Genomic DNA, 27,683 nt, shown 5'->3' with positions numbered 1-27,683 from the left:
AACACCGTTATTGATGTTAAGGTTAATGTGGGAGACGTAGCGTATCTCCCTTGTCGGTTTCCTCAACTTTCCACACTACATCAGGTGAGAAGACGAGAGAGAGAGAGAGAGAGAGAGAGAGAGAGAGAGAGAGAGAGAGAGAGAGAGAGAGAGAGAGAGAGAGAGAGAGAGAGAGAGAGAGAGAGAGAGAGAGAGAGAGAGAGAGAGAGATTAGGAGGGTAACAAAGGTGAGGGGGAATGGCAAAGAAAGAACAAACAGATTTGAAATACATGGGAAACGAAGAATGATTGGAACGGACGTTAAAGAATATGTATTCACAAAATAGGAACGGAAATCTGTATGACAAATGGAGGGGGAGGGGTAGGGAGGCGAGGCAGGAAGCGACTCAACATTGCCTGCAGACCAGCAAGGGGGGAAATTGAAGGAAAAACTATATAACTTAAATAAAAAAGGAAAACCGCCCCTCAAAAATAAATGGACGAAAGGGAAATACGAAAAGCGATAGCAAGAAAATGTAAACAAATAAAGATATCAGGAGAAAGTAAGTAGGAAGAGCTGCTCACGTTCTCAAAAAAGCGAGAGGAAGTAAGAGTTATTAACCGCCAATAACGACGACAATAACTAAGCTTATGGAAGTAATTAAGGATCAAAATACCTGCCAACGTCAACAACAATTTATTAAACAACAGATGAAGGCGATGAATAAATAGAATATGAATACAGAGCATCAATTTAGATAATGAAGTGGGATAACGACTATCACTTTTAAAACAAAGTTAAGAGCAGCCCAAGGCAAGGAAAATATGTGAAAGAGGGGAGAAAAGAGAGAGAGAGAGAGACAGAGAGAGAAAGAGAGAGAGAGAGAGAGAGAGAGAGAGAGAGAGAGAGAGAGAGAGAGAGAGAGAGAGAGAGAGAGAGAGAGAGAGAGAGAGAGAGAGAGAGAGAGAGAGAGAGAGAGAAAGAGAAAGAGAGAGCGAACCTCCAAGCTCGACCCTAACACCTGAGCGATAAAAGTCGTGAACTGGGATCAGATCCTTTTTAAACCCATTCAGTTGATCTTCCTTCCACCACTTGCCTGAACGCTAACAAACGCAAAATAAAAATAATAAAACAGAACGCAATTATCCTAAAGAGTGGAGGTGAGGAGCCAGGCAAACGATTGTTAAATAAATCGGGAGCAATTTCATTCCTAAATTGCATCCGCTAGTGTCTTGATTACTCACTCTAAGTTCTCGTATTTCACTGGGGGTTATTGCCTTGTTTAAGACACTCCTTGTAGTTAATTTAAACGGCGCACGTCGGTTTCCTTACGTCCGCGCTCCTTTTAAGAGCTGAGTCTAAGATGCCAAAGCTCTCATTGTTAATTGTTTGGAAATGGGCATCAGTCTGCATAGTTGGAACCTCAGCCTCGTGCTTTTTACAAAGCTTAACCAATGGTTAATCTTGCGACGGTGGATATTGTTAACTGTTGAGCGGTTCATGCCTCGACTGGAATGGATTTTTGAATGTTTACAAAATTGTTAAGGGAATGAATTTAACAAGAAGGATTTTAAAAGAAAATAGATTAACTAGAAAGAAAAATAACTAGATTAAAGGCGAAAACAAAACTAGTTCGGACCATTCCTTCCAGCCGTCCCATCCCGAATCCTTTTCCTGCCCCCCTTCCAAGTGCTATATAGTCATAATGGCTTGGCGCTTTCCCTTGAAAAATCCCCCTTCTTTTTTCACACACATGCGAGGTAAGAAAATAGAAACAGACGCATATGCAATACTTAAAATAATTAATTTCGTGGCTCAGAGGTTCTTAAGATACAAAATAGCCACAGATTAAAAGAGAGCAAGAAGCAGAGGCTTGGCTCACTATAGGCTCTTTCCTGCCACCCTGGTACTCAACTATATGTTATTAAAGTTTATGGGCGAGTGGGCCTCGGGGGTAGAAGCTGTCAGGGGGAAGGAATGTGCTACAGAGTCCAACTGCGCTGTCAGGAAATGTTCAACACCGTCCAACTGCGCCTTCAGTAAATGTTCAACACCGTCCAACTGCGCCTTCAGTAAATGTTCAACACCGTCCAACTGCGCCTTCAGTAAATGTTCAACACCGTCCAACTGCGCCTTCAGTAAATGTTCAACACCGTCCAACTGCGCCTTCAATAAATGTTCAACACCGTCCAACTGCGCCTTCAGTAAATGTTCAACACCGTCCAACTGCGCCTTCAGTAAATGTTCAACACCGTCCAACTGCGCCTTCAATAAATGTTCAACGGGACTCGGGCGGGCATGTTCGACCTCTCTGATTTTAAGTAACCTTTTCCTCTCGTCGATTTGTAGATATTTTCTAGTCTTTAATAATCACTCACATGTGAATATGTTTGTTTACGTTTTTGAATTCAAAACATATAAACTTGATTTGTGTCTTAGGAGGCCAGGGATGGGAATTTAATCATAGTCCTTTGACAAAATATTTTATTACAAAAATTGTTAACTCGTTAATTACTAATAATGGTACTGTTTTTGTTCTAAATTGTGTAAGATATATAATTACAATTTAAGTAAAAAGAAACGTCGTTTCTTCATCTTCTGTCGCGTGGTTAGGTCGTCACGACATAAATCTCTTTCATGGCGTTTCTTTTGGTTTCTGGAGAGTTGTATGTAGTCGTATATATTCATATGTAGATTTCTTCAAGAAATCTACATATGAATACTTTTTACATCTCTAATTAAACTGTCTCAAACCCCAATTTTTTTTTTCTCAAGACATAACTATATTACCTTTCTTCAATATATACCGCTCTAAGAACCTTTTATTGAATCTTATTTAGTTTTTAGTTTAGCAAGTATTGTTAAAATGAGCTTCCATTACGTGTTTTAATAACTGATCTCCTGTACGTTTGATCCTCGTGTTGAGCTAAATCTAGACCTTCTCACTTATTTTCATGTGTTATTTGCACACAAGATGTATCAGTGTCCTGCTGGGATGATTTAGTTCAGAAAAGTATAATTTACATCTGTCAAACACTCATCTCACATGTAGGGAAACCTACTCTATCCATGTCTAGTGCATTGATCTCACATCTGGGGAAGCTTTCTCTCTCCCTTACATCTGGGAAAGCATTCCCTCTGTCTCTGTCTATAGTGCATTGCTATAGGAAAAGCGTCCACTGAATCCGTATCTTGAACACTGTTTTCATATCTGGGGAAGCCAAAAGTGTGAGTTCAACTGGAAACAAAAGCGCTTGTCTCTTCAACCACTGTTTTCTTGAAAAGCTAGTGATGTATAATTTCACAACATTTGTGCATTTGCTGATTCTAAAATATTATGCTAAGCTGTCTCAATGTTCTGTCCCGCAGCTGTTTTATGAAACAAGCTGACATCTGTTATCATCGCTGACAACTTTGATCTGCAGCCATTCAATAGGTGCCTTAGATCTTTTAGACAGTACCTAATAATATTTTTCTTTTCTTCTAATTACAAATTTTGAGGGCGTAATTTGGTATTACACATATCCCACACCACACTAAAGTGTCGGAAATGTGTGAGAATAACATGAGACCAGAAAGAAGTACGTAATCAGCTAAAATGATGATTGAAGATGACATGTGACCATTGTGGCTTAAGTTATCAGTCACAGTCGTACTGGAAAATGACATGAGAACAATATGTCCCAAGTGTTCAGGTTTAATTGTGGTTGAGGATGACATGAGACAAGTAAGTTTTAAGTAATCAGCCTCACAGGTGCTTGAAGGTGACATAGAAACAGACCATCAGGCCAGAGCATAAACAGCAGGATATATTGACGTGAGGGTTATGCAGATATCCTTAATCCTGACCATTATGAACCCCTGTCAGCTTCGCTAGTCTCATAAAACAGAATCATACTCATGGGTATATTTCTTCTTACGAAGTTCCAAAGACATATCTCTTTACGTCTCTCGGAAAAAGATATATGTCTTCTCCTTTTTAACATAAGGTTCATTCGCGCATATTATCTCAAAATTGTAAGCGAAGCTGCTCAGCTAAATGTTGTAGTGGTATTCAGGATTTTTTATTTTATTTTTTTGTGCATAAAGTTTCTGTTTTTGGCAGTTGACGTTGAAGTGCATATAGGGAGACATGACAACATGGGGGACTCTGAACATTCAATTCTTTTGTGAAACCCATTTTTCCCGTTCGTTAGATCGAGCGTATATGGTACTGTGGGGCAGGTTAGGCCTTCTCTTGTTTATAATATTATATATATATATATATATATATATATATATATATATATATATATATATATATATATATATATATATATATATATATATATATAAGGTCTTCACTGAATACCCATTATTTTCTTCTTCGAGGCTGGGGGTCCCTACAATTGCACCAGAGGTGGTACCCCCCATATATATATATATATATATATATATATATATATATATATATATATATATATATATATATATATATATATATGTCGTACCTAGTAGCCAGAACTCACTTCTCAGCCTACTATGCAAGGCCCGATTTGCCTAATAAGCCAAGTTTTCATGAATTAATTGTTTTTCGACTACCTAACCTACCTAACCTAACCTAACCTAACTTTCTCTACTACCTAACCTAACCTAACCTATTAAGATAGGTTAGGTTAGGTTAGGTAGGGTTGGTTAGGTTCGGTCATATATCTACGTTAATTTTAACTCCAATAAAAAAACATTGACCCTCATACATAATGAAATGGGTAGCTTTATCATTTCATAAGAAAAAAATTATAGAAAATATATTAATTCAGGAAAACTTAGCTTATTAGGCAAATTTGGCCTTGCATAGTAGGCTGAGAAGTGCGTTCTGGCTACTAGGTACGACATATATATATATATATATATATGTCGTACCTAGTAGCCAGAACGCACTTCTATGCCTACTATGCAAGGCCCGATTTGCCTAATAAGCCAAGTTTTCATGAATTAATTGTTTTTCGACTACCTAACCTACCTAACCTAACCTAACCTAACTTTTTCGGCTACCTAACCTAACCTAACCTATAAAGATAGGTTAGGTTAGGTTAGGTAGGGTTGGTTAGGTTCGGTCATATATCTACGTTAATTTTAACTGCAATAAAAAAAAATTGACCTCATTCATAATGAAATGGGTAGCTTTATCATTTCATAAGAAAAAAATTAGAGAAAATATATTAATTCAGGAAAACTTGGCTTATTAGGCAAATCGGGCCTTGCATAGTAGGCTGAAAAGTGCGTTCTGGCTATTAGGTACGACATATATATATATAAGGTCTTCACTGAATACCCTTTATTTTCTTCTTCGAGGCTGTGGGTCCCTACAATTGCACCAGAGGTGGTACCCCCCATATATATATATATATATATATATATATATATATATATATATATAATTTGTACACAAAACACATTTTTTCTATATTTTTCAAGTTATGCATTACTTGGTAAGGAAGCTAGCACATTAATATTCAAAATAAATTTTACACTTTAAAATGCCAGACTTGTTTCGCTAAAGGCCCAAGTTAGCATCCCGCATCCCTGGAGGCTGTGAATAAGTTATTACTCACGAACAAAGAAAAACAAATATATTACCCTCAGGTTTGAAGAGAGGTAAGGTGGTCACCCTGCCATGTGGACTGAGTAATCTTGTCTCACATTCTCATTAGTCGTTTGGGACAATGGTGTGTGGTGTTAACATGGATTAATAACACCACACCTAGATCAGCCAGATCAGTAGCCACACCTCACTTACACCAGCTGGATCAGTAGCCACACCTCACCTACACCAGCTGGATCAGTAGCCACACCTCACCTACACCAGCTGTGGGATCACAAACCAGCCATATCACCAGCCTGTTATTTCAGTCAATCCCTTTAATGTCAAATTGCTCCAACAAATCTGAATAACATGGCACAAAAATTGCATAAATTTAGCTCTTGAAATTTGATATTAAACCGTATTTTTCGGTTATATATTTCGATGGATTTTCAATCTACATATAGATATTGTGATGAATGGCAGTTGTCAAGCGAGGGCCTATCAACTGCAGTGATCATCAATTTTGTAATCTATACTTTTTTCTACATTTTACGCAATTTTTTATATTTCTTCTTGTTTTATATATGATCATCAAAGTCATCCTGTTGAATGATATTGAGATAAGGAGTTAAAGAAATATTGTTGTTAAAATACACATCAAGGCATGAAGCTATAGGAGGCTGTATGGGAATGCTTTGTCCATACACCTACACCTTGGAATATGCTTTGAACTTTGAACACAAATCATGCACAATTCGCACTCTTTAAAAACAGGCCCAGCAGGTTTCACACATCTTACACACCTTACATACAGCCGAACACTTTGCACAGCAAACACTAACACACAGCAGCCGAACACTATACACAGCAACCAAATAAAATACACTTTGTTAAATATATAGGCTAGAAACGGAATCCCGATGCCTGGGTGGTTCTGTGTCTATATGACTGTCTCCCTCCACCTTCTCTCTATATCTCTCTCTTCGTCTCTGTCTCTCACCATCCCTATCCCCCCCTGTCTATTTATCCAACTCTCCTTGTAGCCCTTCTCTCTCTCTCTCTTTCTCTTTCTCTCTCTCTCTCTCTCTCTCTCTCTCTCTCTCTCTCTCTCTCTCTCTCTCTCTCTCTCTCTCTTTCTGTCTCTTTCTGTCTCAATGTCTGATAAGTATTGACAGTGCTCTAGCATACGATACATGATTTCAATTTAGGAGTCTTAACTCCATAATATCCAGTACACATTACCATATAAACACATTAAAGGCTGTACACACATACACATATACATCACTAGTAAACAAGGGATAATTGCAGCCTACAGAGTTCTGGTGTATAGCCCCAGAGTACATATTACAGGCACGGTAGTTCACACCAAAGTCTCGTGAGACTGCAGGATGCCTACTACAAATTCATACCCGAGTGCATACACTGCCGGCGACCTGCCATACTTCCGAGTACAGGTTGCAGGCGTCCTAGTACATGGATCGACCTCCCGCATCCTCTAAATTTGTCATTAAACTTTATGCGTTATTGAAAATGCTTCTATTCCTGCAGGGCCGAGCGAGAGAGAGAGAGGGAGAGATAGATAGATAGATACAGAGAGAGAGAGAGAGAGAGAGAGAGAGAGAGAGAGAGAGAGAGAGAGAGAGAGAGAGAGAGAGAGAGAGAGAGAGAGAGAGAGAGAGAGAGAGAGAGAGAGAGAGAGAGAGAGAGAGAGAGAGAGAGAGAGAGAGGACTCCTGACTCTAGTATATTTATTTCTAGGTCACCTTTGTACCTTTCTATGCCAAAGTCTCTGTGATTTTATACATTTTAATAATTTTGGTGTTATTTCTTTTCCTTTCTTGTCAGCATTTCCTAATGAATCAAGCATATAACTGTTTTTCATCCACTTTCTTCGTCACTGAAACAAAATTGTTCCTTAGTTTCTGCACATATTTTTGCCTACAGATTCCATCATTTCAAATGTTGTCATTTCTACTTCAATGTAGTTTGAAAGTCTTGTAGATATTCCTTCACCTTTCTATAGCCATTTGCCTTCTTAAATTGCCAGAAACGCTGTGCGTATTAGTGGCTTTAGGTATTGCATATATTAACACTATCTAGAAATCTAAAATTTTGTTTGTAACTCATTTTGTAGGTATGTACTTTTACCTGAGTAAACATTATTATTATTATTATTATTATTAATAAACTTACTTGCTGGTTTGACTCATTTCTTTTGTTCTTATTACTGTATGTTCTCGCAATCCAGAAGCTTAATGTTCACTGTCTCAAGTTTCTATTTTACAATTTATGTCGAAAAAATTAAGTATATTATGTGTAAACATTTGATCAAGAGTTGCTAGTGGGTCCTCTACTTATTCCTTTATGTCAACTTTGTGATATGTCTCCTGTCTCGTGTGTCACTCTGTGATTAATATACCCAAGTGTTTGAGTCTCTGCCCTTGTCACTGAAGCAAACTTTTCCTTTAGTCGAGTCTCACTGCATATTTTATTTTCGTTTAAGGGTTTTCAGTTGCAATTCCTTGTACGGAATCTTGTCTGTTTATGTGTGTGTGTGTGTGTGTGCCGCACTCTCGTGCACGCCGAGTTCTTTCTTGCTTAAAATGATGTAGGAGTAGCCGTCGCTACCACATGATACTCTTGTCAGCAACTTGTTTGTAGCTTTAAGAAGGTTGGTCTAGAGGCTGTCACACACACGCAGGGCGGGGATGAGGTGAGTAGTTGTGGGAGGAGTGAAGTCTTGAGAGTCTCTGGGCCTCCCTGAACGCCTCCCCTGAGATATTGAGCACTTCGCCCTGGGCAATACTCGGGGTGGTCATGGTGGGGAAGGAGAAGGAGGTGAGATGGAGGGGAAGGAGGAGGAGGTGAGATGGAGGGAAATATGTTGGGAGATGATGGAGAGGCTGCTGGGAGAGGATGGATGGAAGGGGGAGGTGAGAGTGGGGATGTGTAGATGGGGAGGATATAGATTGATAGCTAAAGGTACCACTTAAACCAATGCAGATATAATGGTTGAGAAGAAAGCGTTTGATGCATAGAAGCTGCCAATAAGGAAAAAAAAAAAGGCTATTTTCCAATTGAATTCGGGACACAAATTAGGAGAAATAGGGAATCCTGAGATTCCCTATTCTCTATACTGTAGTATGTGTAAACAGGGAATTCTGTTTAACATTGAAGTCACTTAGATCATTACTTTGTTTAGGCAACCTTAAAAATATTGATTATGAGATTTACACTAACATCATCCATTTGTTTAACCTTATGAACTCCCCTAAGTTTGGATGCCATTGTCTAGGCTAATGAGTTCAGATCAATGGATTTGATTACCTTCAGGACGATAACGATGCTATTTAAGCATTTACAAAGCTTACTGCAAATGTTCCAATTTGAGACTTAATGATCCCTCTCTGTGAGGTGGTCGGATGCTGTTGCATCCAACATTCTCGTCTCATAAGTACTCACCATACTCATCCTGCAAGGCTGGGTCCCTCAGTTGGAACTCATTGAGACTTCTTCTTGGGGCTCTGGGCCATGATTCATCAACCACTTTGAAATCCACCCTACGAAATCTGTGCATTATTCCTAAACCATGGCGGCTTTGTTGACATTTATTAAACAGTTCATCAGCTTAAAAACTTCACAACCAAACGTTGTCATTGACATAAACAACGTCGTAGTGCTTTGGAGTTCATCAACCTTAATGTAACAAACGTAAACAAAGCCACTATGATTGAAGAAAGATGCACAGGTTTCGTAAATGGTTTAGTAAATACTTGATGAATCCAAGACCTGGTCTCCCTCACACGTGCTAGCAAGGATACACTTTACATATCCTCAGGCACTGTGTTACAGACAAAAAAGCAACTAGCAAAAATGAGAACTTGATTGACTTTTCATTTCAAATCTTTTCCAATCAAACGACTACACTTGTAACAGTGATAGAGTTAATGACCGTACACATCGTTACTTCCTCGACAAGCTGCACAAGACATCTTCCTGTTCCCCAACTGACGCCTCAAGGCACCAATCCTGTGCCCTAAGAAGCATCGCAAATCAAGTATCTTTCTCTGCCTTACCTGCCGTGCTGCCTGGTTGATACCTGGATGATGGGGTTCTGGGAGTTCTTTTATTCCCCAAGCCCGGCCCGAGGCCAGACTTGACTTGTGAGAGCTTGGTCCACCAGGCTGTAGCTTGGAGCGGCCCAAAGGCCCACATACCCACCACAGCCCGGTTGGTCCGGCACACCTTAAAGGAAACAATCTAGTTTCCTCTTGAAGATGTCCACGGTTGTTCTCGCCTCGCCTAGCATGCTGTAGATTACCTTTGTCAGGCTATATAGTGCTTCGTGCTGTCCCTCTTGCGAATGCCGACGTCAGTTGCAGCATCACTGCTCTGCAGCATTACCCTTGTAAACAACCGTCCGTTCTCAGCATCCCTTGTGCTCAGCAACCCTCGTGCTCAGCATCCCTCGTGCTCAGCATCCCTCGTGCTCAGCATCCCTCGTGCTCAGCATCCCTCGTGCTCAGCATCCCTCGTGCTCAGCATCCCTCGTGCTTAGCATCCCTCGTGCTTAGCATCCCTAGTGCTCAGCATCTCTCGTGCTCAGCATCCCTCGTGCTTAGCATCCCTCGTGCTCAGCATCCCTCGTGCTCAGCATCCCTTGTCCTCAACACCTCTTCAAGCTCAGCAACGTTTGTGCACAACACCTCTTGTGTTCAAGACTGAGCTTGACATCACAGCGTTGACGTTAATTAATTGCTTCAACGCTGCGTTTATAGGGACGTGTCAGCTCATCCCAGTCCCTCACCTGTTGTTCACACCTGTTGTTCACACCTGTTGTTCACACCTGTTGTTAGCACCTGTTGTACGGTTTAAGTCCATTAGGCAAATGCTGTGTGATGGACAATAAATGCTCGTTCTGTAACCGGATTGTAATTAATATGTACTTAAATTAATTAATATGTAAATTAATATGTAAATTAAATTAATATGTCCTTAAATTAATATGTATCTAACCTAACCGTACTGTTCACAGTGAACACTCGTACAGTGAACGTATAGTGAATCTTTATAAGGGAACTGCTATATTAAACCTATCACCCCGCCTGTCCGAGTAACGGAATTCATCCCTATAACTCATCCTAAAAGCCGCATCGTCTGTGAATTTGACTCACAGTCACTCACCACTTCTGTTTACTCACAAGCATCCTATACGGGGATGGATGACTGTGATTTATTCATTCTGCCCGAGACTCAGCATGGATGAGTACGTATGCTCAAAGCTCACCCAAGAACCAATGGCCAAGCCTCATGCAGGAATGAGTTCGATTCCCGGCGGAGGCCGAAACAAATGAGTAGAGTTTCATTCACCCTGAAGGGTCTGTTCACCTAGCAGAAAAATAGGTACCTGGGAGTTAGACAGCTGCTTCGGGCGGCTTCCTGGGAATATGTATATATGTGTGAGGTGTGTGTGTGTATTAGAAACATATGTAGTGGATATAATAGAGGAAAAAATTGATTGGTTAGAAAGGCGGGGTTCCAGGAGCTAATAGCTCGATTCTGCAGATACAAATTGTAAATATCCACACAATCATAATAATCACGCGTCATTATAACGTCTCCTGCAGGTATCGTGGATTAGGCGGTGGGATTGGCATATTCTCACTACGGGGATTTACACCTACACCAGCGACATGAGATTCAATGTCCTCCACACTGAGGGATCCGATGACTGGACGCTGCAGCTCAAGTACGTTAACACCCGCGATAATGGAACCTACGAGTGTCAGGTGAGTTGAGTCAATAAGCCCTATTTGTTGAGTCAATAAGTCCTATTTGATGAGCTGAGTCAGTAAGCCCTATTTAGTGAGTTGAGTCAGTAAGCCCTATATGGTGAGTTGAGTCAATTAACCTTTTTGTTGAGTCAATAATTCTTATTTGATGAGTTGAGTCAATAAGCCCTATATGGTGAGTTGAGTCAATTAACCCTATCTGGTGAGTCAATCAACCCAATTTAGTGAGTTGAGTCAATAAACCCTATTTAGTGAGTTGAGTCAGTAAACCCTATTTAGTGAGTTGAGTCAGTAAGCCCTATATGGTGAGTTGAGTCAATAAGCCTTATCTGGTGAGTTGAGACGAAGTGTGTAGTTATCAGTTGTGTCAACGTGTTCCTGTTAGCTGAGTCAATGTTCCCTATTGAGTTAATCAAAGTGCACTTTCATAGAGTGTGAAGCAAAGTGTGTTGTCGAGTTGTATGATCATCTGTGGTGCGTGGTCAGTATCCGGTTACAAAAATAAATAAATAAAAGTAGTGTTATACTGATATATTAAACACAATTATTGCACTATAGGACTGACAGCTATACACGTTCACCTGGAATAACCACACAAAAAAATTGTCAACTATTTAATTAGTTAATGCCACAGTATATTTTCTAGTGATATGGTTAAAGAATTCTCACAATATTCACTCAATGAAACGATTTTGCATGAATATTATTAATGATTAATTAGTGTGTGTTATCAGGTGTTTGTAATGAGTTCAGAAGGTAATACATATTAATTAACAATGTATCATCTGGTACCAGTAAGGTAATGATATTAATAAAGTTAAATGTATCATACTGCTGTAGTAGGTGGTTGAGAGCCAGGGCGTCTATATCTAATAATATATTATATATATATATATATATATATATATATATATATATATATATATATATATATATATATATATATATATATATATATATATATATGCGGAAAATCCACAGAGAAATAAGAAATGAGGTGAACGTTTCGGCTTGTTAAAGCCTTTGTCAACACCAGACTGACTACGTTCACCTCATTTCTTATTTCTCTGTGGATTTTCCGCATAAAATGATCAGTGTTTTGTGATCGTCAATTGCATATTATATATATATATATATATACATATATATATATATATATATATATATATATATATATATATATATATATATATATATATATATATATATTTAATTGTCTAGACAATTAAACAAATGAATTTCGGAGAATTGTTATTTTTATTACCACCGACAGTGAAGAAAAACATAAGAAATATTGAGAAGATTCGTGTTAGAATTATTAATCTTACCTTTTAGGTCATATATATATATATATATATATATATATATATATATATATATATATATATATATATATATATATATATATATATATATATATATAGCCATCCTTAAACTGTTGATAACTTCCCTGAGGGAACTTTTTCTTTTGGACACATCAACAGAACAAACTCTGTGGCCAAAATAAGTGACCTCTCCTGCACCTCTCACACACTCTCAAGCTCTCGCCACCCGCCATTTTCTCCTTCCCTCTCTTCTACAAACCATCCTCCTTTCCCACTTTCATTCCCTCTTCACCCCTCCTCCATTATCCCTCTCAGAAAATTTAATAACGGAGCTCTGTAGCTGCTAAAAAGTTTATGGAAAGCTCAACCAATATTTCAGACTTGACCTCATGAAATCCCAGAGAGGGGTGGCTACATTGGCCAATTTCTCTTAAAGTGTGGCATTCGGGTCATCCCCGGCTGATCTATGACACTCTCATCATGCATTTTCTTCTGAAACTCATGAGTCGACTTGAAAATTTGAATGAGACTAACTCCAATCGTCTAACCTCCAATCCTGGATAAAGAAAATTACATTTTATGGAGTTAGATGTTAAAAGTGCTTATTTGCTTCACGTTCAATCAGAATGTGCTAATGGGCCGGCCAAAGGGCTCAGTTGAGTGATTTGAATCAAGGTAAGCTATTGGTTGAGTGAATTAAGTGAGTTAAGCCAAAATGCGCAATTATAGGAGTTGATTCAAGGTGCAATCTCAGGTGAGTTAAGTCAAAGAGAGCTATTAGCTGAGTTTAGTCAAAGTGATTTATCAATTGAGATGAATAAGTGTTCTATCGGTGAGTTAAGTAGATGTAAGTTGCATAGTCGAGTCACGTCTTGCACGTTACACACAGCTCACTACAGGTTAAAGCCCAAAAGAATTTGTTAGGTCCAACGACGAGAAATTTTCCAGTGATTGTAGCAGTATGATGATGAATTTTAAAAGTTTTAAGCTGGACGTTGCCTGATTTTAAACTTTGCTGAGTATACACAGTAACTGTCTATGGTACTGTACCTTTACAGTACCTTTATGGTACTGTATCGTACGGTGTGCTGAGATATTGAAGGATATGTCGTGGTACAGTGAGGATCAGGTGATGTAGTGTTGTGGTACCGAGTACTGTGGTACAAAATATTGTGGTACAGAGTATTATGGTACTGAGCTTTGTGGTACAGGTGGTATTTACAAAACTCAAATTCACAGGAATATTGCAACATTTAATGACCACCGTTTAATTACAATGAATGCTGCTATTAGCAATCAAATTACCTGTTGTTTGCGTTACATAAATTTTGTTAGTAGCGTATAGATGAAAATGCTGCCATTAATTGGTTGTCTGAAGCTATGTGTCACCCTACATAGTAGGGGAGGACAGTTAACAGTCACCATTACATAGTTGCAAGGGTGATATATAGCTTCATAGCATACTAGAACCAGTAATTATACTGATATTGTTTGCACAATATTTTTAATCGACATTTAATGTGTTGATTGCCTCAACAGCTTGATGACAGTATAACTGGCTTAGTGTAGAGGACAGCACAATGTAGAAATGTAGGATGGCTCCACAGTTTTACCAGATCATCACAATTATTCGTTATGGATAGTTATTTTCAACTGTTTTATCCATCGTTTGAACTGATCAATTGGCGCATTTGAGAACGGTTTTTATATTTTGGTCCATCAGAAGGCCATGGGAATCCTATTACGTTTCAATCTACATTTATTCTTCACGGTACATAAAAAAATCAATACTTCTCAGAAATGTCTTGGGAATGTGTAGTTGGTAAGGGAAGGTAAGGTGAGGTGAGGTGAGGTAAGGTGAGGTAAGGTAAGGTAAGGTAGGGTGAGGTGAGGTAAGGTAAGGTAAGGTAGGGTGAGGTGAGGTGAGGTGAGGTGAGGTTAGGTGAGGTTAGGTTAGAAATGTGTAGTTGGTAAACATTCATCTTCAGTGTTACGAATGAGGGAGATCCTCGCCTGACTGCACACTTGGATGGAACTTGTTCCTGCGTGCTAGTTTCAGTGAGCATGTGTACTACCTCTGTTGATCTTATGAGTCCTTACCCCATGCGTAACGTTTTTTCTAGCAGCTGTAGCGAGTTTATGGGCGTGTGATACTTGCCTTTTGCAGCTGTACCGAGTCTATGTGCGCGTGTAAAGTCAATGATGCAGTTCTCACGTCAGTAGCGGAACTCTGCATGAATATAACCGAGTAATAGCCTATGACTCGCCTCCAGTTTAGACATGTTTTCAGGAACTCGTCCTGGATTATACTAACAATTCCAACAGCTTAAACAGGATTCGTTGACAAGTTAAGGAGCCATATGGATTTTCTGGCAATTGGCCGAGAACAAAATTGAATTTCAGCTTTTCAGAATGAGCTTTTTTTATATATATTTTGGATTATTGAGAGATCAAACACAATTTAAACTGTGCTTTTCGATGGAGATTTATTTTTCGAATATTTAGAATGGAAGGGAACTATCAGCGGGAAAGCGCCAAGCTATTACGACTATATAGCAAGAATGTATGTATACAATACAATACATATATACAATACATATATATACAATACATATATACAATACAATACATATAATGTATGTATAAAGTGTTATATGATTGATTTCACGACTAGCCGGTCATCCTAGGATTGCGAGCTCCGTCCGCCGGGAGTGTTGTTATAAGGAGAGTTACTTATAATTTACTTACGATACAGTTACTTAAGGAGCCGCCAGTTTCGTCCATCTAATTTAACCTAATGTATTATAACTTAACCAAAAGGTATCCAACCATATCTAATCTAACATAATGTAACCTAACCAAACCTTACCAAAGCTAACGTAAGCTAACCTTACCTAACCTAACATAATGTAACCAAACTTAACCGAACCAAACCATTTACAACCTAACCTAAACAACATTTATCCTAACTTATCTAACCCAAGCCTAAAAACACACGATTTAGCCCCCTGCAAAACAATAAAAACAAAAAAAATCATGGTGTTCAGAAAAAAAATTTGAACGCCAAAATATGTCAACCGATCGATTTATATATATATATCATATAACACTTGGAATTCTTGTATTTCTTGGTCATGAGTCAGAAATAAAAGGAATAATTTTAGAGTTACGAAACTGTCCATGTCAAATATTGGCTTTTAGTATCAGCTTGTAATAAAAAAAAATAACTGTGATTAGTTGATTGGGAATATTGTTCATCGTTCTTTCAACGTTCGTCCCTGTGCATCCAACAGTAATTGGAGGCCGGGGTTGTTAACAAAAAAAAAAAAAATATTATGAACAATCTACCAGTTTCGTTTTCTACAAAGATTTATTTATATTTAAAATCATCTCATGGATTCTTTTTGGTCACAAATTTATATCAACAATGATTTATTTTAAGAAGTTGAGCTTGTTTATTTTTTCTGACATCAGTATAAACAACTTATTTTTTTCAGATGAGGGATGGGGGGGGGGGAGGTTCACACTCCTTACAGGTTATTAACCTTATTACAGGTAATTAAAGCCTTATTAAATCTAAAAAAATTAAAGTTTGCTTTATGAATTCATGAAAAAGTCTGCTTTATGAAAAGTCTGAATGCAGCCTCCATTTGTCCTACTGTAACACCACAAACTATCCAGCTGTGTCTTCAGTGACTGTATCGGACACTGTCTCCAGCGTCTGTGTCAGAGTAGAGACCTAAGTGACTGTGTAAAAAAAAAAGTCAGTGACTGTGAAAGTAACTGTGTAAAGGTTATCTTGAGGTTATCTTGAGATGATTTCGGGGCTTTAGTGTCCCCGCGGCCCGGTCCTCGACCAGACCTCCACCCCCAGGAAGCAGCCCGTGACAGCTGACTAACACCCAGGTACCTATTTACTGCTAGGTAACAGGGGCATTCAGGGTGAAAGAAACTTTGCCCATTTGTTTCTGCCTCGTGCGGGAATCGAACCCGCGCCACAGAATTACGAGTCCTGCGCGCTATCCACCAGGCTATGAGGCCCCTATAGGTAGGGGCCCTATTAAGGTAGGTAAAGAAGAGAAATATTTGGGGGTGATCGCAGAAGACTGTATACAGCAGAACATACACACAAAAGGCTCCCTTGAGTGCCTTTTATTCTCTCCTCTGAGACTAGATGACCCTTAATCCTAATTGACGCGGCGTGCCCGTCTCTCCGACAGATGTACACGGGGACGGGCGTGTTGTCTCAGTTCGTCAACCTTCACGTGCACACACCACGTGCTGCCATTCTCGGGCCTCAGGAGCTGCACGTGCAGGAGGGTGACACCATCACCCTCATCTGTGTCATCCAGCAGGTGGGTGGAAGTTTGTGTGTGTCATCCAGCAGGTGGGTGGAAGCTTGTGTGTGCCATCCAGCAGGTGGGTGGAAGCGTGTATGTGTCATCCAGCAAAGGGGGTGGAAGTTTGTGTGTGTCATCCAGCAGGTGGGTGGAAGCGTGTGAGTGTCATCCAACAGGTGGGTGGAAATCTGTGTGTCATCCAGCAGCAGGGATATGATTTTCCATAAGAGATAGATAGATAGAGGTAAAGGAAGAAAGATGGAAGAATGGTGTATTTGAAAGAGAGAGAGAGAGAGAGAGAGAGAGAGAGAGAGAGAGAGAGAGAGAGAGAGAGAGAGAGAGAGAGAGAGAGAGAGAGAGAGAGAAAGACAGACGGACAGAGACCGGAGGTTGGAACGGAATGGCAGAGAAACATGAATCAACACACGCTGCAAAGCAAAATAAACATGCACAGGGACATTGACTTTAGAGTGATATTGGAGGGGCTACAAATTGTCCGCTTCAGCTATCTAAATCTTGTTAAAACACTGGAAATCCTTTGCTAACTAAATCGATGAATTCAATTTTTTTTTGTGTTGGTAAATAATCATAGTAGCGAGCAGGTTTAATTCTATTATAACCCTTGAAAAGGTCTCATATTTTTTAACCACATATGTGAATTTTATATTTAAAAATACTAACTTACCACATTTAAAGGCATAATCAATTTCCCCAATTTAATGGTTTTCGATATATCATGAAGAAGTCAGTAATGAGGGTGACTTGCCTATATCAATAACTTCCTTGCCGATGCTTTTACTGTGACAAGGTTCTTGATGTTAAGAGATATATAAGGAAAAATGTTTTCTCCTCAAGATGCCTTTCCTGTGATAATTCTTCCCTGTTGGACGTCTTTTCTGAAAGATTTCTTCCCTGCCGGTTAAACACAACTGGTTATGTGATTTCTTCCTATAGTGACGTTTAAACTATATGGCCATCTTCAGATCAAAGAGTAAGCCTGTAGGAGTAAATCATCTTGCGCTTGACTTCGGTCAAGCTGCAAAGTGATTTCTTGATGGATAGGACAAGGTGGTTCCCTCTGGCGCCAAACCTCCCAGAAGATGATGGCAAAGATACAAATCAACTTCCCAAATGAATGATATGTCACAGACGGCACCAACCTCCCAACAACCAACCAGAAGACGAGGGTATAAGTACCCAGCAGCCTCCCAGAACCAGATGCCACAGATACCCACCAACCATCCAGAACATGATGACACAAGTATCCACCAGTTATCCAATACACAATGTCACAAATACCCACCAGTAACTAGTGGGTAAACAAACACAAATACCCACCAGTAACTAGTGGGTAAACAAACACAAATACCCACCAGTAACTAGTGGGTAAACAAGCACAAATACCCACCAGTAACTAGTGGGTATACAAACACAAATACCCACCAGTAACTAGTGGGTAAACAAACACAAATACCCACCAGTAACTAGTGGGTAGACAAACACAAATACCCACCAGTAACTAGTGGGTATACAAACACAAATACCCACTAGTAGCAAGAATCTAACACGTTGTAACCACTTTCTAACATATCACATAAAAACTTTATTACAAGATATAACAGCTTTGTAAAAAGTTGTTATAAAGTAACAATAGGGACCGTTACGTGGTGTGTGTGTTTACAAAACACCCAGAAGACGAGGCCACAAATACCCACCGACCTTCCTATAACCATCCAAATGCCTGAGGTCTCGGATACCCCACCGAGCACCCAGAGATGATGGGACATATACCCAACATCCTTCTCCTTCTCCCCCAAGCTGGAATAAACCACATACACTACCCTGAAGCAGCGTCACGTCTCGTTGTACTGAATCTTCTTCCCTCTCTCTCTCTCTCAGAGTAAGCCACCATTCGTCTTCTGGTATCACGGAGAGAATATGGTGAATTATGACGGAAGCCGACACCATCTGAATGTGATCACCAAGGTGGAGGGCACCAGGACTCACTCTCGTCTCACCATCACTGATGCCAGGTGAGAATAGTGTAAGTGGTACTGTAGGTACTGTAATTCGTACTGTAGGTACTGTATGTGATACTCTAGGTACTGTAAGTTTACCTCAGTCATACCAGGGCCAATAGTTACCAGTTGTGGTTCGATCGAGTGAGGTTTTCCCCCTGTCTTCTGTGCTGGTATAACTTAAAATAACAACAATGTTTTATTCATCTGGGCACTAGGAGACTCGAGCTGCCGACTCCACGAGTGGGAGACAAAAGCTCTATCCACCATAATATGAACTTGATAGGGAAAGAGTCCAGAAACAACTAACCGCTACCCAACTGAAACTGGACACTTTCCCTGAATACTTCTGAAGCACTGAAGTAATCCTCGCCCACGTCATGTAATTTGTCAACCACACTATAATGTGGTTGATAATTCACATCTTTATTTGATTTACAACAAAAATAACAAATCTCGCCGTTAAATACAGCTGAAATGTTGCTACTAAATGTTGCAATGCCACTCCATATAACCATAGGATAATCCTTAACTATTTTGATGGTTCTAGTTTCTGATCAATGATTTAACAATGATTTACTTATGTTCATAACAGTAGATATACTCGATTATTTTGGTGTTAAATAGTCTTCAAAAGACACGATGAATTTCTCCTGTTACAGATAACTGATTCCAATGGTTTCAGGTTTTACTGAAACTGCACGAACCACAGAATGAGCTCGTTAAAGCCCAAGAATCTCTGGCTCTTGGGGATACCTGGGAAACCTGAAATAGTCCACCGTGTATTGAAGATGATACATTGTTCTTCGTTTCAAGTTAAGATTTCCACGGAAAGAAACCGGTTTTTGTTTTTTCGTGCAGAAATACACTGAAAGAAACTGTTTTCAGTGCAGTTGTGCAATGGAAAAAAACGCGTTTGTAGCTAAAATGTGCATTGACAGAACATGTTTTCTCAAATAAGACATCGTGATTTGTGGCTATTGTCCCCAGAGAGAGAGAAAGAGAGAGAGAGAGAGAGAGAGGGGGAGAGAGAGAGAGAGAGAGAGAGAGAGAGAGAGAGAGAGAGAGAGAGAGAGAGAGAGAAAGAGAGAGAGAGAGAGAGAGAAAGAGAGAGCTAAGTTGATTCTCAAAAGGCCCTCCGGAAATTTTTCCAAAATGCTATTTGCATCTCGCAGTGTATATTTGCCAGTAACTGCGGCCCGCATGCCATTCAGTGCCGGATGTCTGTATTCTCTGCTCGACAACTATCATATTAGCCTTTTTCTAGCTCTCAGGCAGTTAACTCTTCTCTAGCGACTCATTGTAGGTCATCGCGTATGTGTGTATACTTTTCCGTGTTCTTGCGTAGCCTCAATTAGAAATCCGTCTTTACTTACAGATATATCATAGGGGGTGTAATGAGTATATTAATACTATTTGTGGCTATACAATGGGATTGAACTCACATTTATGGACTCCCCAGGGCTCATCGCTGATCATTTTAACAAAAGTGTGTAGGCGCAAACTGAGAGCGGTAAGTCTGCATTTCAGCTTACAAAAATATAAACCAGCTTTTTCTTCCATATCACTTTGATTGTCCTCAATGTTTCCAGGCAATGGCATTGACAGCTCGCAAGCACAACTACATGTTGTGTTTGCGAACCTCTTCCTGGTCTCTTAGGATCAGGATTAAAAAATTCTCTTATGTTCATAATAAGGAAAAGCATCTTCTCCTTTGTTTCATCTCCCAGTTCATTTCTCCTTTGATCGCTTTTAAGGGATTTCTGGATCTTTACGCATTCCGTTGTTGATACGCCTGTCTCCAGACCTCTAAGTCTGTGTCCTGGTTGCCCAGGATAACAGTTATATTCTAGTTTTTTCTGTGTTACGTTGGTGAGTATCGGGATGCAGCACCAGCTGGTTCACTGTGGGAAAAACATTGTGTTATGTGGCATATCCATTCTTGGTGGAGATTAGATCTAGTTTTGGGAAGGAGGTTCGGTTCCCTCCCTCTCTGTCTCTCATCTTGCCGGCTTTACCCTCTCCTTCCCCTTCCTTCCATCTTGTTTCCCTTGTTCGCTAATGGTTCCATCGCTCTTTAATCTCTTACTTACCTGCCTCCATGCTAGCTTGCTTCCGTTATTTCTTCTTATTTTCTTTCTTTACTTCTCTCCCTTCCCTTTCCCGCTCTCTTCTTCCTTCCCTTTCCCCGTCCTATTTTCCCTTCTTCCCTACCTCCCTTCTTTCACCTAGCCTTCAATCTCCTGCTCTCCTTTTCTTATTCCTTCCCTCCCCGTCACCCCCCCTCCCTCTATACCTCACCCCTTCCCTCCCTCTTTCCTCTTTATCTCCCTCCTTTCCTTTTGCCTTTCTCCCACATTCCATTTGTCTGTATTTCATGACTCGCGTCTAGCTTAAAACTGCCGAGAACGTTCAGCATTTTTTTTCAACAGTGTTGCGAAGAAAAGGACACTTTCTTTCCAACGTTGGCAAGTGTGGCATGAAAATGGCACTTTCTCCAATCCTGGCGACTGGCCAAGCAGGGACAGTACCAAGAAAAATTCCCAAGAACGAGAAACTTGACCGCTTGACGAGAAACTGAAAATTGCCCCCCAAAAAATGTATGAACAAAAGCTGAAAGATTACGCGAAGACAAATGTTCACACTAAAGCCAATAAATTGTGTACAAAAATATGTAAAAAATACTGGGATTGTGTAAATATATGTTGTTTTTCGTAGGCCTATGTTGAATCCTGGGATGATAAATGGACAGGAATTGTGTTAGGAGTGCAGCAGTTGTTAGTACTTGTCATTACCTGTCCAGACCTGTCCCCTCCTGTCTTCAACAGTCCTTCCCTGTCACTGTCTTGTTTCACCCCATCACTGTCTCAACATTTGCCTTTGTCTACCTTGTCCTATCCTCTTTAAACTAGTCTTCACCTGTCAAGCTCTGTCCCACCCGGCCTCTACCTGTCCCATTTTCTCTCCACCTGGTAAACTCTTCCGTCATCTGTCCTACTTTGCACCTTTGCACCGCTACTTTGAAAGGGGTAGACTACCTGTCTACCCCCTTCACTCACCTGGGTCCACCTGTCGCTCCCGGTGTCCACCTGTCTAAACTCTTCCTTCACCCGTCCAACACCTGTTCCAACCGCGTTGAGCGTCGCCGTCTCTCTCACTTAAAAAAACCTCGCGTCATGTCTGACATTTAAGGGCGAAATTCGTTGTTTAATTCAAGCCTCAGACACCCAAGTTGACATGAGAGTTATGTCGCTCGTCTATCACTGGAAGAATATAACGTGCCAACTTTTTACGTATCCTCGTCACCATGACGGGTGTGGGGGATGGGGCTGTCATCACACAAACCAACTGCTGAATATATGTTACGTAACCCCCCATATGTGAAATGTTTCGTGATGGAGATGTTTCGTAAAACGAGCTATATATTATTCTCAGGACTCGTAGTTGCTCCTTCAGTTAGTTCTCTCGTATCTGATTCGTTAATTTTTACGAACTCGAAATCGCTCTTTTATTATTACCTTAAAACTATTGTATAATGAACTTAAGAAAATTTGATGGCATAATCATGGCAGCCACCGGCCATACCACGTTGAGAACACCGCTTCTCGTCCGATCAGCGAAGTTAAGCAACGTTGGGTTTGGTTAGTACTTGGATGGGTGACCGCCTGGGAACACCAAATGCTGCTTTTTTTCAAAAATGGGAGCCGGTCGGCCGAGCGGACAGCACACTGTACTTGTGATCCTGTGGTCCTGGGTTCGATCCCAGGCGCCGGCGAGAAACCATGGGCAGAGTTTCTTTCACCCTATGCCCCTGTTACCTAGCAGTAAAATAGGTACCTGGGTGTTAGTCAGCTGTCACGGGCTGCTTCCTGGGGGTGGAGGCCTGGTCGAGGACCGGGCCGCGGGGACACTAAAGCCCCGAAATCATCTCAAGATAACCTCAAGATAATGGATAAAATATTCCCATACCTCCACTACAATAGCTACAATAGTTCCATAACAACAGCTTTCCGACCAATCAGTAAGTCAGTAGTGGCGCAGTGGTAACACACTCGCCCTACACTTCCCGAGCGACTTCGCCTAGGTTCGTATTCTGGGTGGGAAGGATTGACTAGGCGCTAGTCCTTAATTAAACGCCACGGTGAACCAATCAGATCAACGATTGGATACCTAGTTGTTAAGTGATCGGCGCGTCGTACTCCAGGAAAACTATTGGGTAAGTTTTCCACGAACTATGGGAAAGGAACTATGGGATGGGAACTATGGGAAAGGAAAGCTCTCAGCCTCTCACTACACAACAGGAGTCATCAGTCGTTTGTTCCTGAGCCCACCTCTCTCTCTCTCAAAAAACAAACTTTAGTTCTAAACATAGCCACTCTGGGAGGGATGAGTACTGAACTAAGTCAAAGTCCAACACTGGAGAAGCTTTACCCTGCTGATGGGCTTGAAGCATATCAATCGCGGTAGTGTTATTATGGTCGCCACAATGGCCTACTGAACCTTACCAACACGCAAACTTCAGTCCTGAACCTAATCCACTATTAAAGTGAACGCCCAGCGTAAATATATACACATACACACAGGAGAGGAGCGGCATTCCTCTTCGTGTATGACTCCCGAGACTGGTCTAATATGTTACGTTCCTTTACACCAGACACACACACACACACACACACACACACACACACACACACACACACACACACACACACACACACACACACACACACATGTTGTCGCTGGTCAGTTGTGCCAACACTCACAATCTTTGCATCTCCATATGAATAATCTCTAAACCGAGCACCTCAGTGTAAAAATTATCTCTAAAACACTGCAATTCATGAAATCATTATTATGTCTCAATTTTTTTCGAAACTTTCTCCCTTCGTTAAAAAAAAAAAATAGCTTGTGGTGTGTGTAGACATTCTGGCCTCTGGCTGCAGGAAATGATACTTAAAATGCAATACGAGCACTGAAAAAAAGACATTTCACAGGGAAATGTTGGTGTTTCCCTCGTGCTCAAACAGTTAAAAGTTAGTTTGGGGGGATATATTTATGTTAGCAAACATCATGCGTATTTTGTATTATGTTTTCAAGCGAGCCCAGTTCTAAAAATCGATTTGGAAGGCAGAATTCCGTGCGTACAAACCGAGACTTAAAAAATCGTGCTTGTAACAGACTTAATACATATATCTTAATACATTAGACTTAACACATACATATAAGGTCTCATTTATTAAGACTTAACATTAATATGAGGACCTTCCATTCACAGTAAAAGTTGTTTCCCATACCAAAACTCTTCTGGCTAGATGTCACAGTCAAGCCATAGAGAATCTGAGTTTTTATAGATAAGTTAAAAAAAAACTAGACTATAGAACCATGTGCTTAAGTGACAGGTGCGTTGATTAAAAAGTGGTCAGGGGTACAGGTGAGAGGCTTCCACACACTTCTATGACATCTTAATTTTCGAAATTTGTACAATTTTGCCTAATGAGAGTAATTCAGGTAGGCTTTATTGCAGTGAAGATGCTGCTCATGTTATACCATTTATAAAACAAATGTATACAATCCTGGGCGTGTATTGTATTATCCAATTCACGTCTTTTTATAAATAAAGATTAAATAATATTTTTTTTCACTAAATGATTTACACTCAACAATTTTGTATGAATTAGTAAAGTCAGTTGAATGATTGATTGTATGTATTTCTGTGCTTCCTCCACAGCTGAGGAATACATAGGCCGGGACCTGAGCTCTGAGGCCAGTCTCACCTCACCTGTATCTCACCTGTACCCTCACCTGTACCTCACCTGTACCTCACTTGTACTTGAGCATATATCCTCTCACCACACGTGCTGCTCACGTATGCTCATCATATCTCCCTCGAAGCTGTTCCAGGCAGGAACAAAACGTTATGCATTATATATCATATAGTTATGCATATATAATATGTAATGCATAACAAAACGTTGCGCATTATATAACATATTGTTGTGTTTTATTCTTCTAAACACAGACCGACCATGAATTTCCCTAACCTAATCGGCCAGCTCGGCCCTGATACAAAGCGGATTGTTAGATGCATCAAATGTTAGAACAATACAATCAATAACGCTAGGAATAGGGGGTCGCTTTCAACCAAAATATATTATATATATATATATTTATGAAGATGTATTATTATTTATAAGTTTTGCGTATAATATTCTCTTTTTCTTTCTAACAGACATACGGACTCTGGCAATTACTCCTGCATCCCGCCCAACGTGGAGCCTGCTTATGTGCTGGTATTCGTTACCGAAAGTAAGTAGTCAGAGAATATAGTGTGTGTACTCAATCGTTCTTGTGAGGGGGTGTTGAGTTCCGGCTTTTTGGTCCTGCCTCGAGTGTGTGTGTTTGTGAGAGAGGTAGAAAGATACAGGTTTGTAGAGAGACTGACTGCCAGACAGATAAATAACTTGAAAAAACTATTTTTGTCAGACATTCCTCTGGTATCTCTCCTGCAGAAGGCGATACAGTGGCAGCGGTGCAGAGACGAGGTCATGCTTCGGCTTCTGATCTACCTTCTCCCTCCAGCGCCTCCGTCAGTCTGGTAGTGAGTCTCCTGTGCACCAGTTACGCCCTCTGGAACCACTTCCTGCCCGTCAGATGATCGCCTGGACACCTACTAATGTATTCAATCAACAAATAATTTGTGTTAAAATAGCGACAAAACGATAGGTTAATGCCCCCTTTTTTACTTCTTTGTATATATATATATAAAAGAAACGTGTAATTAGATTGACATCACTGTAAAGTTGTCAATAGAACAAGTCTCTAAAGCTGAATAATAAGTATGAACAGACCAATTTGTATGAAAAGTGTGTACTAGTTTTTTCAATGAATATCCAAAAGCAAAGCCAAGCTCTTCAGATGTGATGGATATTGCTTTAAGCCACTCGATAATTTAAGTGATTAGAACAGCTTTCAGTGCTGAGAGCTCGCAAGTCCATTGCTGCCATCGACACCAACATAGGAACACTATTCAAAAATACTGTGTTGCATATTGTTGAAGTTGTTGATAAAATCTTAGAGAAATGCAAAAAAAAGTATTAGCTTCAAAGCACCTGATTAAAAAGATTCCATTCCTGTGAAATTATTAATCCCAAATAATATTTTTCGTGTGCGATCATTATAATATTTCTATTTTGAAAGCATGTTTTTGAACAGTTATTATTTATTATTATTATTTTATAAACGTTTTATGCACTTCTCTTTCTTCTTTTCAGATAAACCTTTGGCATCTGATTGACTATATTTTTTCAACTATATCAATTCTTGAAAATATCAGTGGTTTTATATATATATATATATATATATATATATATATATATATATATATATATATATATATATATATATATATATATATATTACAAGAGAAACTTGCAATATAATGTAAGCATTATTGTCTTAAACGTTTAATGCGACTTATTATACATTAACTTGTATATTAGGTCGAATAAAGTGAATACCGATTTTATATATTTTTACCTGACTAGACAATTACATGTAAATTACGAGAAATTATGTATGAAAACATAATGCAATAATTAATATTTTAAAATATTATCATAAAATATTATTCTAATATATTATTATTAAGCTAAATATTAGCTTAATTTATAATTCAACTGCTGATGGCTTTAAATATATTCACGTAATATATACAATTAATGTTGCTTGGAGATGGGGGGGGTTATATCTAAAATAAATGGCAACCTGCACTCAACATATATTACTTAATATATAATGAGTAATTAATAAAAGATTATTTGGGAAAAAATAAATGAAACTTCCAAAATATATGGCATATTTTTTATAAATGTAATATACATTGTTTTACACTGTAACTATATGCTAATACACTTTAATTATGAATATAACACTTCACTGCCATTTGATCATTTGAAATTCACTGACAGACTGAAATTCACGGAACTCACTGACTAGGTATAACTGAAGCCAAGCGAACAAGCAATCGAGTCAGCGTCTTTAATTATTGTGTGGAAAGTTCGATACATGTCAGGTATCCGATGAATGGTCTCAATCAGATAAAGTTCAATAATCATTTCGAAGAAGGTCGGATACTCAGCTCTACCATAAAGTTATCAACCTCGGTAAATGATTCAGTTATTAAGCTGACAGTCAGAGACTCGTCAAATCTTTGACGTACGGTTATTAACCTCTAAATGTTTAATAAATATAAATATATAAATATATAAATATATAATATATAAATATATAATTATATAATATATAGTTAAATATATAATTCAGATGATGTCGACCATCCTAGTTCTGATCAGTGAGTTCATCAACAGGAAGTTATTGCTGCCGGGATAGCGGGTATTGAATCAAAACAAATTTCAAAATAATTAAAGCAGCTTACGTAAAGCAAACGCGACAACTGAACACGTTAGATAAAATTCCATCATCATCAGGGTATAAACGTTACAAAAGTTATCATTAGGAAACTCTCTTAATGTAACAAAAACTAATACAAAAAAATAAGAGAACTAAACTCCTCAAACAGAATTTTTATGACGATTGATTCCAGGCTTCGTAGCTGAATGAAAAAAAAAAAACACTTTTATAAACATGAACTTAAGTGATAC

General features: G+C 39.3%; 1 protein-coding gene and 1 non-coding gene across 2 annotated transcripts in view; both read left to right on the top strand.

Annotated features, from left to right (window-relative positions):
• Window positions 1-26,352, top strand: part of LOC123772391 (transmembrane and immunoglobulin domain-containing protein 1) — a 138,592-nt gene extending 112,240 nt beyond the window's left edge. Inside the window, exons 5-10 of the mRNA XM_045765493.2 lie at window positions 1-84; window positions 11,176-11,337; window positions 16,886-17,020; window positions 18,905-19,038; window positions 25,253-25,329; window positions 25,533-26,352. The exon at window positions 1-84 is cut by the window's left edge and continues 68 nt beyond it. Coding sequence (XP_045621449.1) covers window positions 1-84; window positions 11,176-11,337; window positions 16,886-17,020; window positions 18,905-19,038; window positions 25,253-25,329; window positions 25,533-25,678 — 738 coding nt within the window. The 3' untranslated portion in view covers window positions 25,679-26,352. The remainder of the gene's footprint in view (window positions 85-11,175; window positions 11,338-16,885; window positions 17,021-18,904; window positions 19,039-25,252; window positions 25,330-25,532) is intronic.
• Window positions 22,595-22,713, top strand: LOC123772600 (5S ribosomal RNA). Its single transcript, XR_006774673.1, has one exon. It is a non-coding gene; the product is annotated as a 5S ribosomal RNA (ribosomal RNA).
• Window positions 26,353-27,683: the final 1,331 nt, after the last annotated feature.

The sequence above is a fragment of the Procambarus clarkii genome, chromosome 17 (genome assembly GCF_040958095.1).
Source record: "Procambarus clarkii isolate CNS0578487 chromosome 17, FALCON_Pclarkii_2.0, whole genome shotgun sequence".
Lineage (NCBI taxonomy): Eukaryota > Metazoa > Arthropoda > Malacostraca > Decapoda > Cambaridae > Procambarus > Procambarus clarkii.
This window is presented reverse-complemented; position numbering and strand designations above follow the sequence as displayed.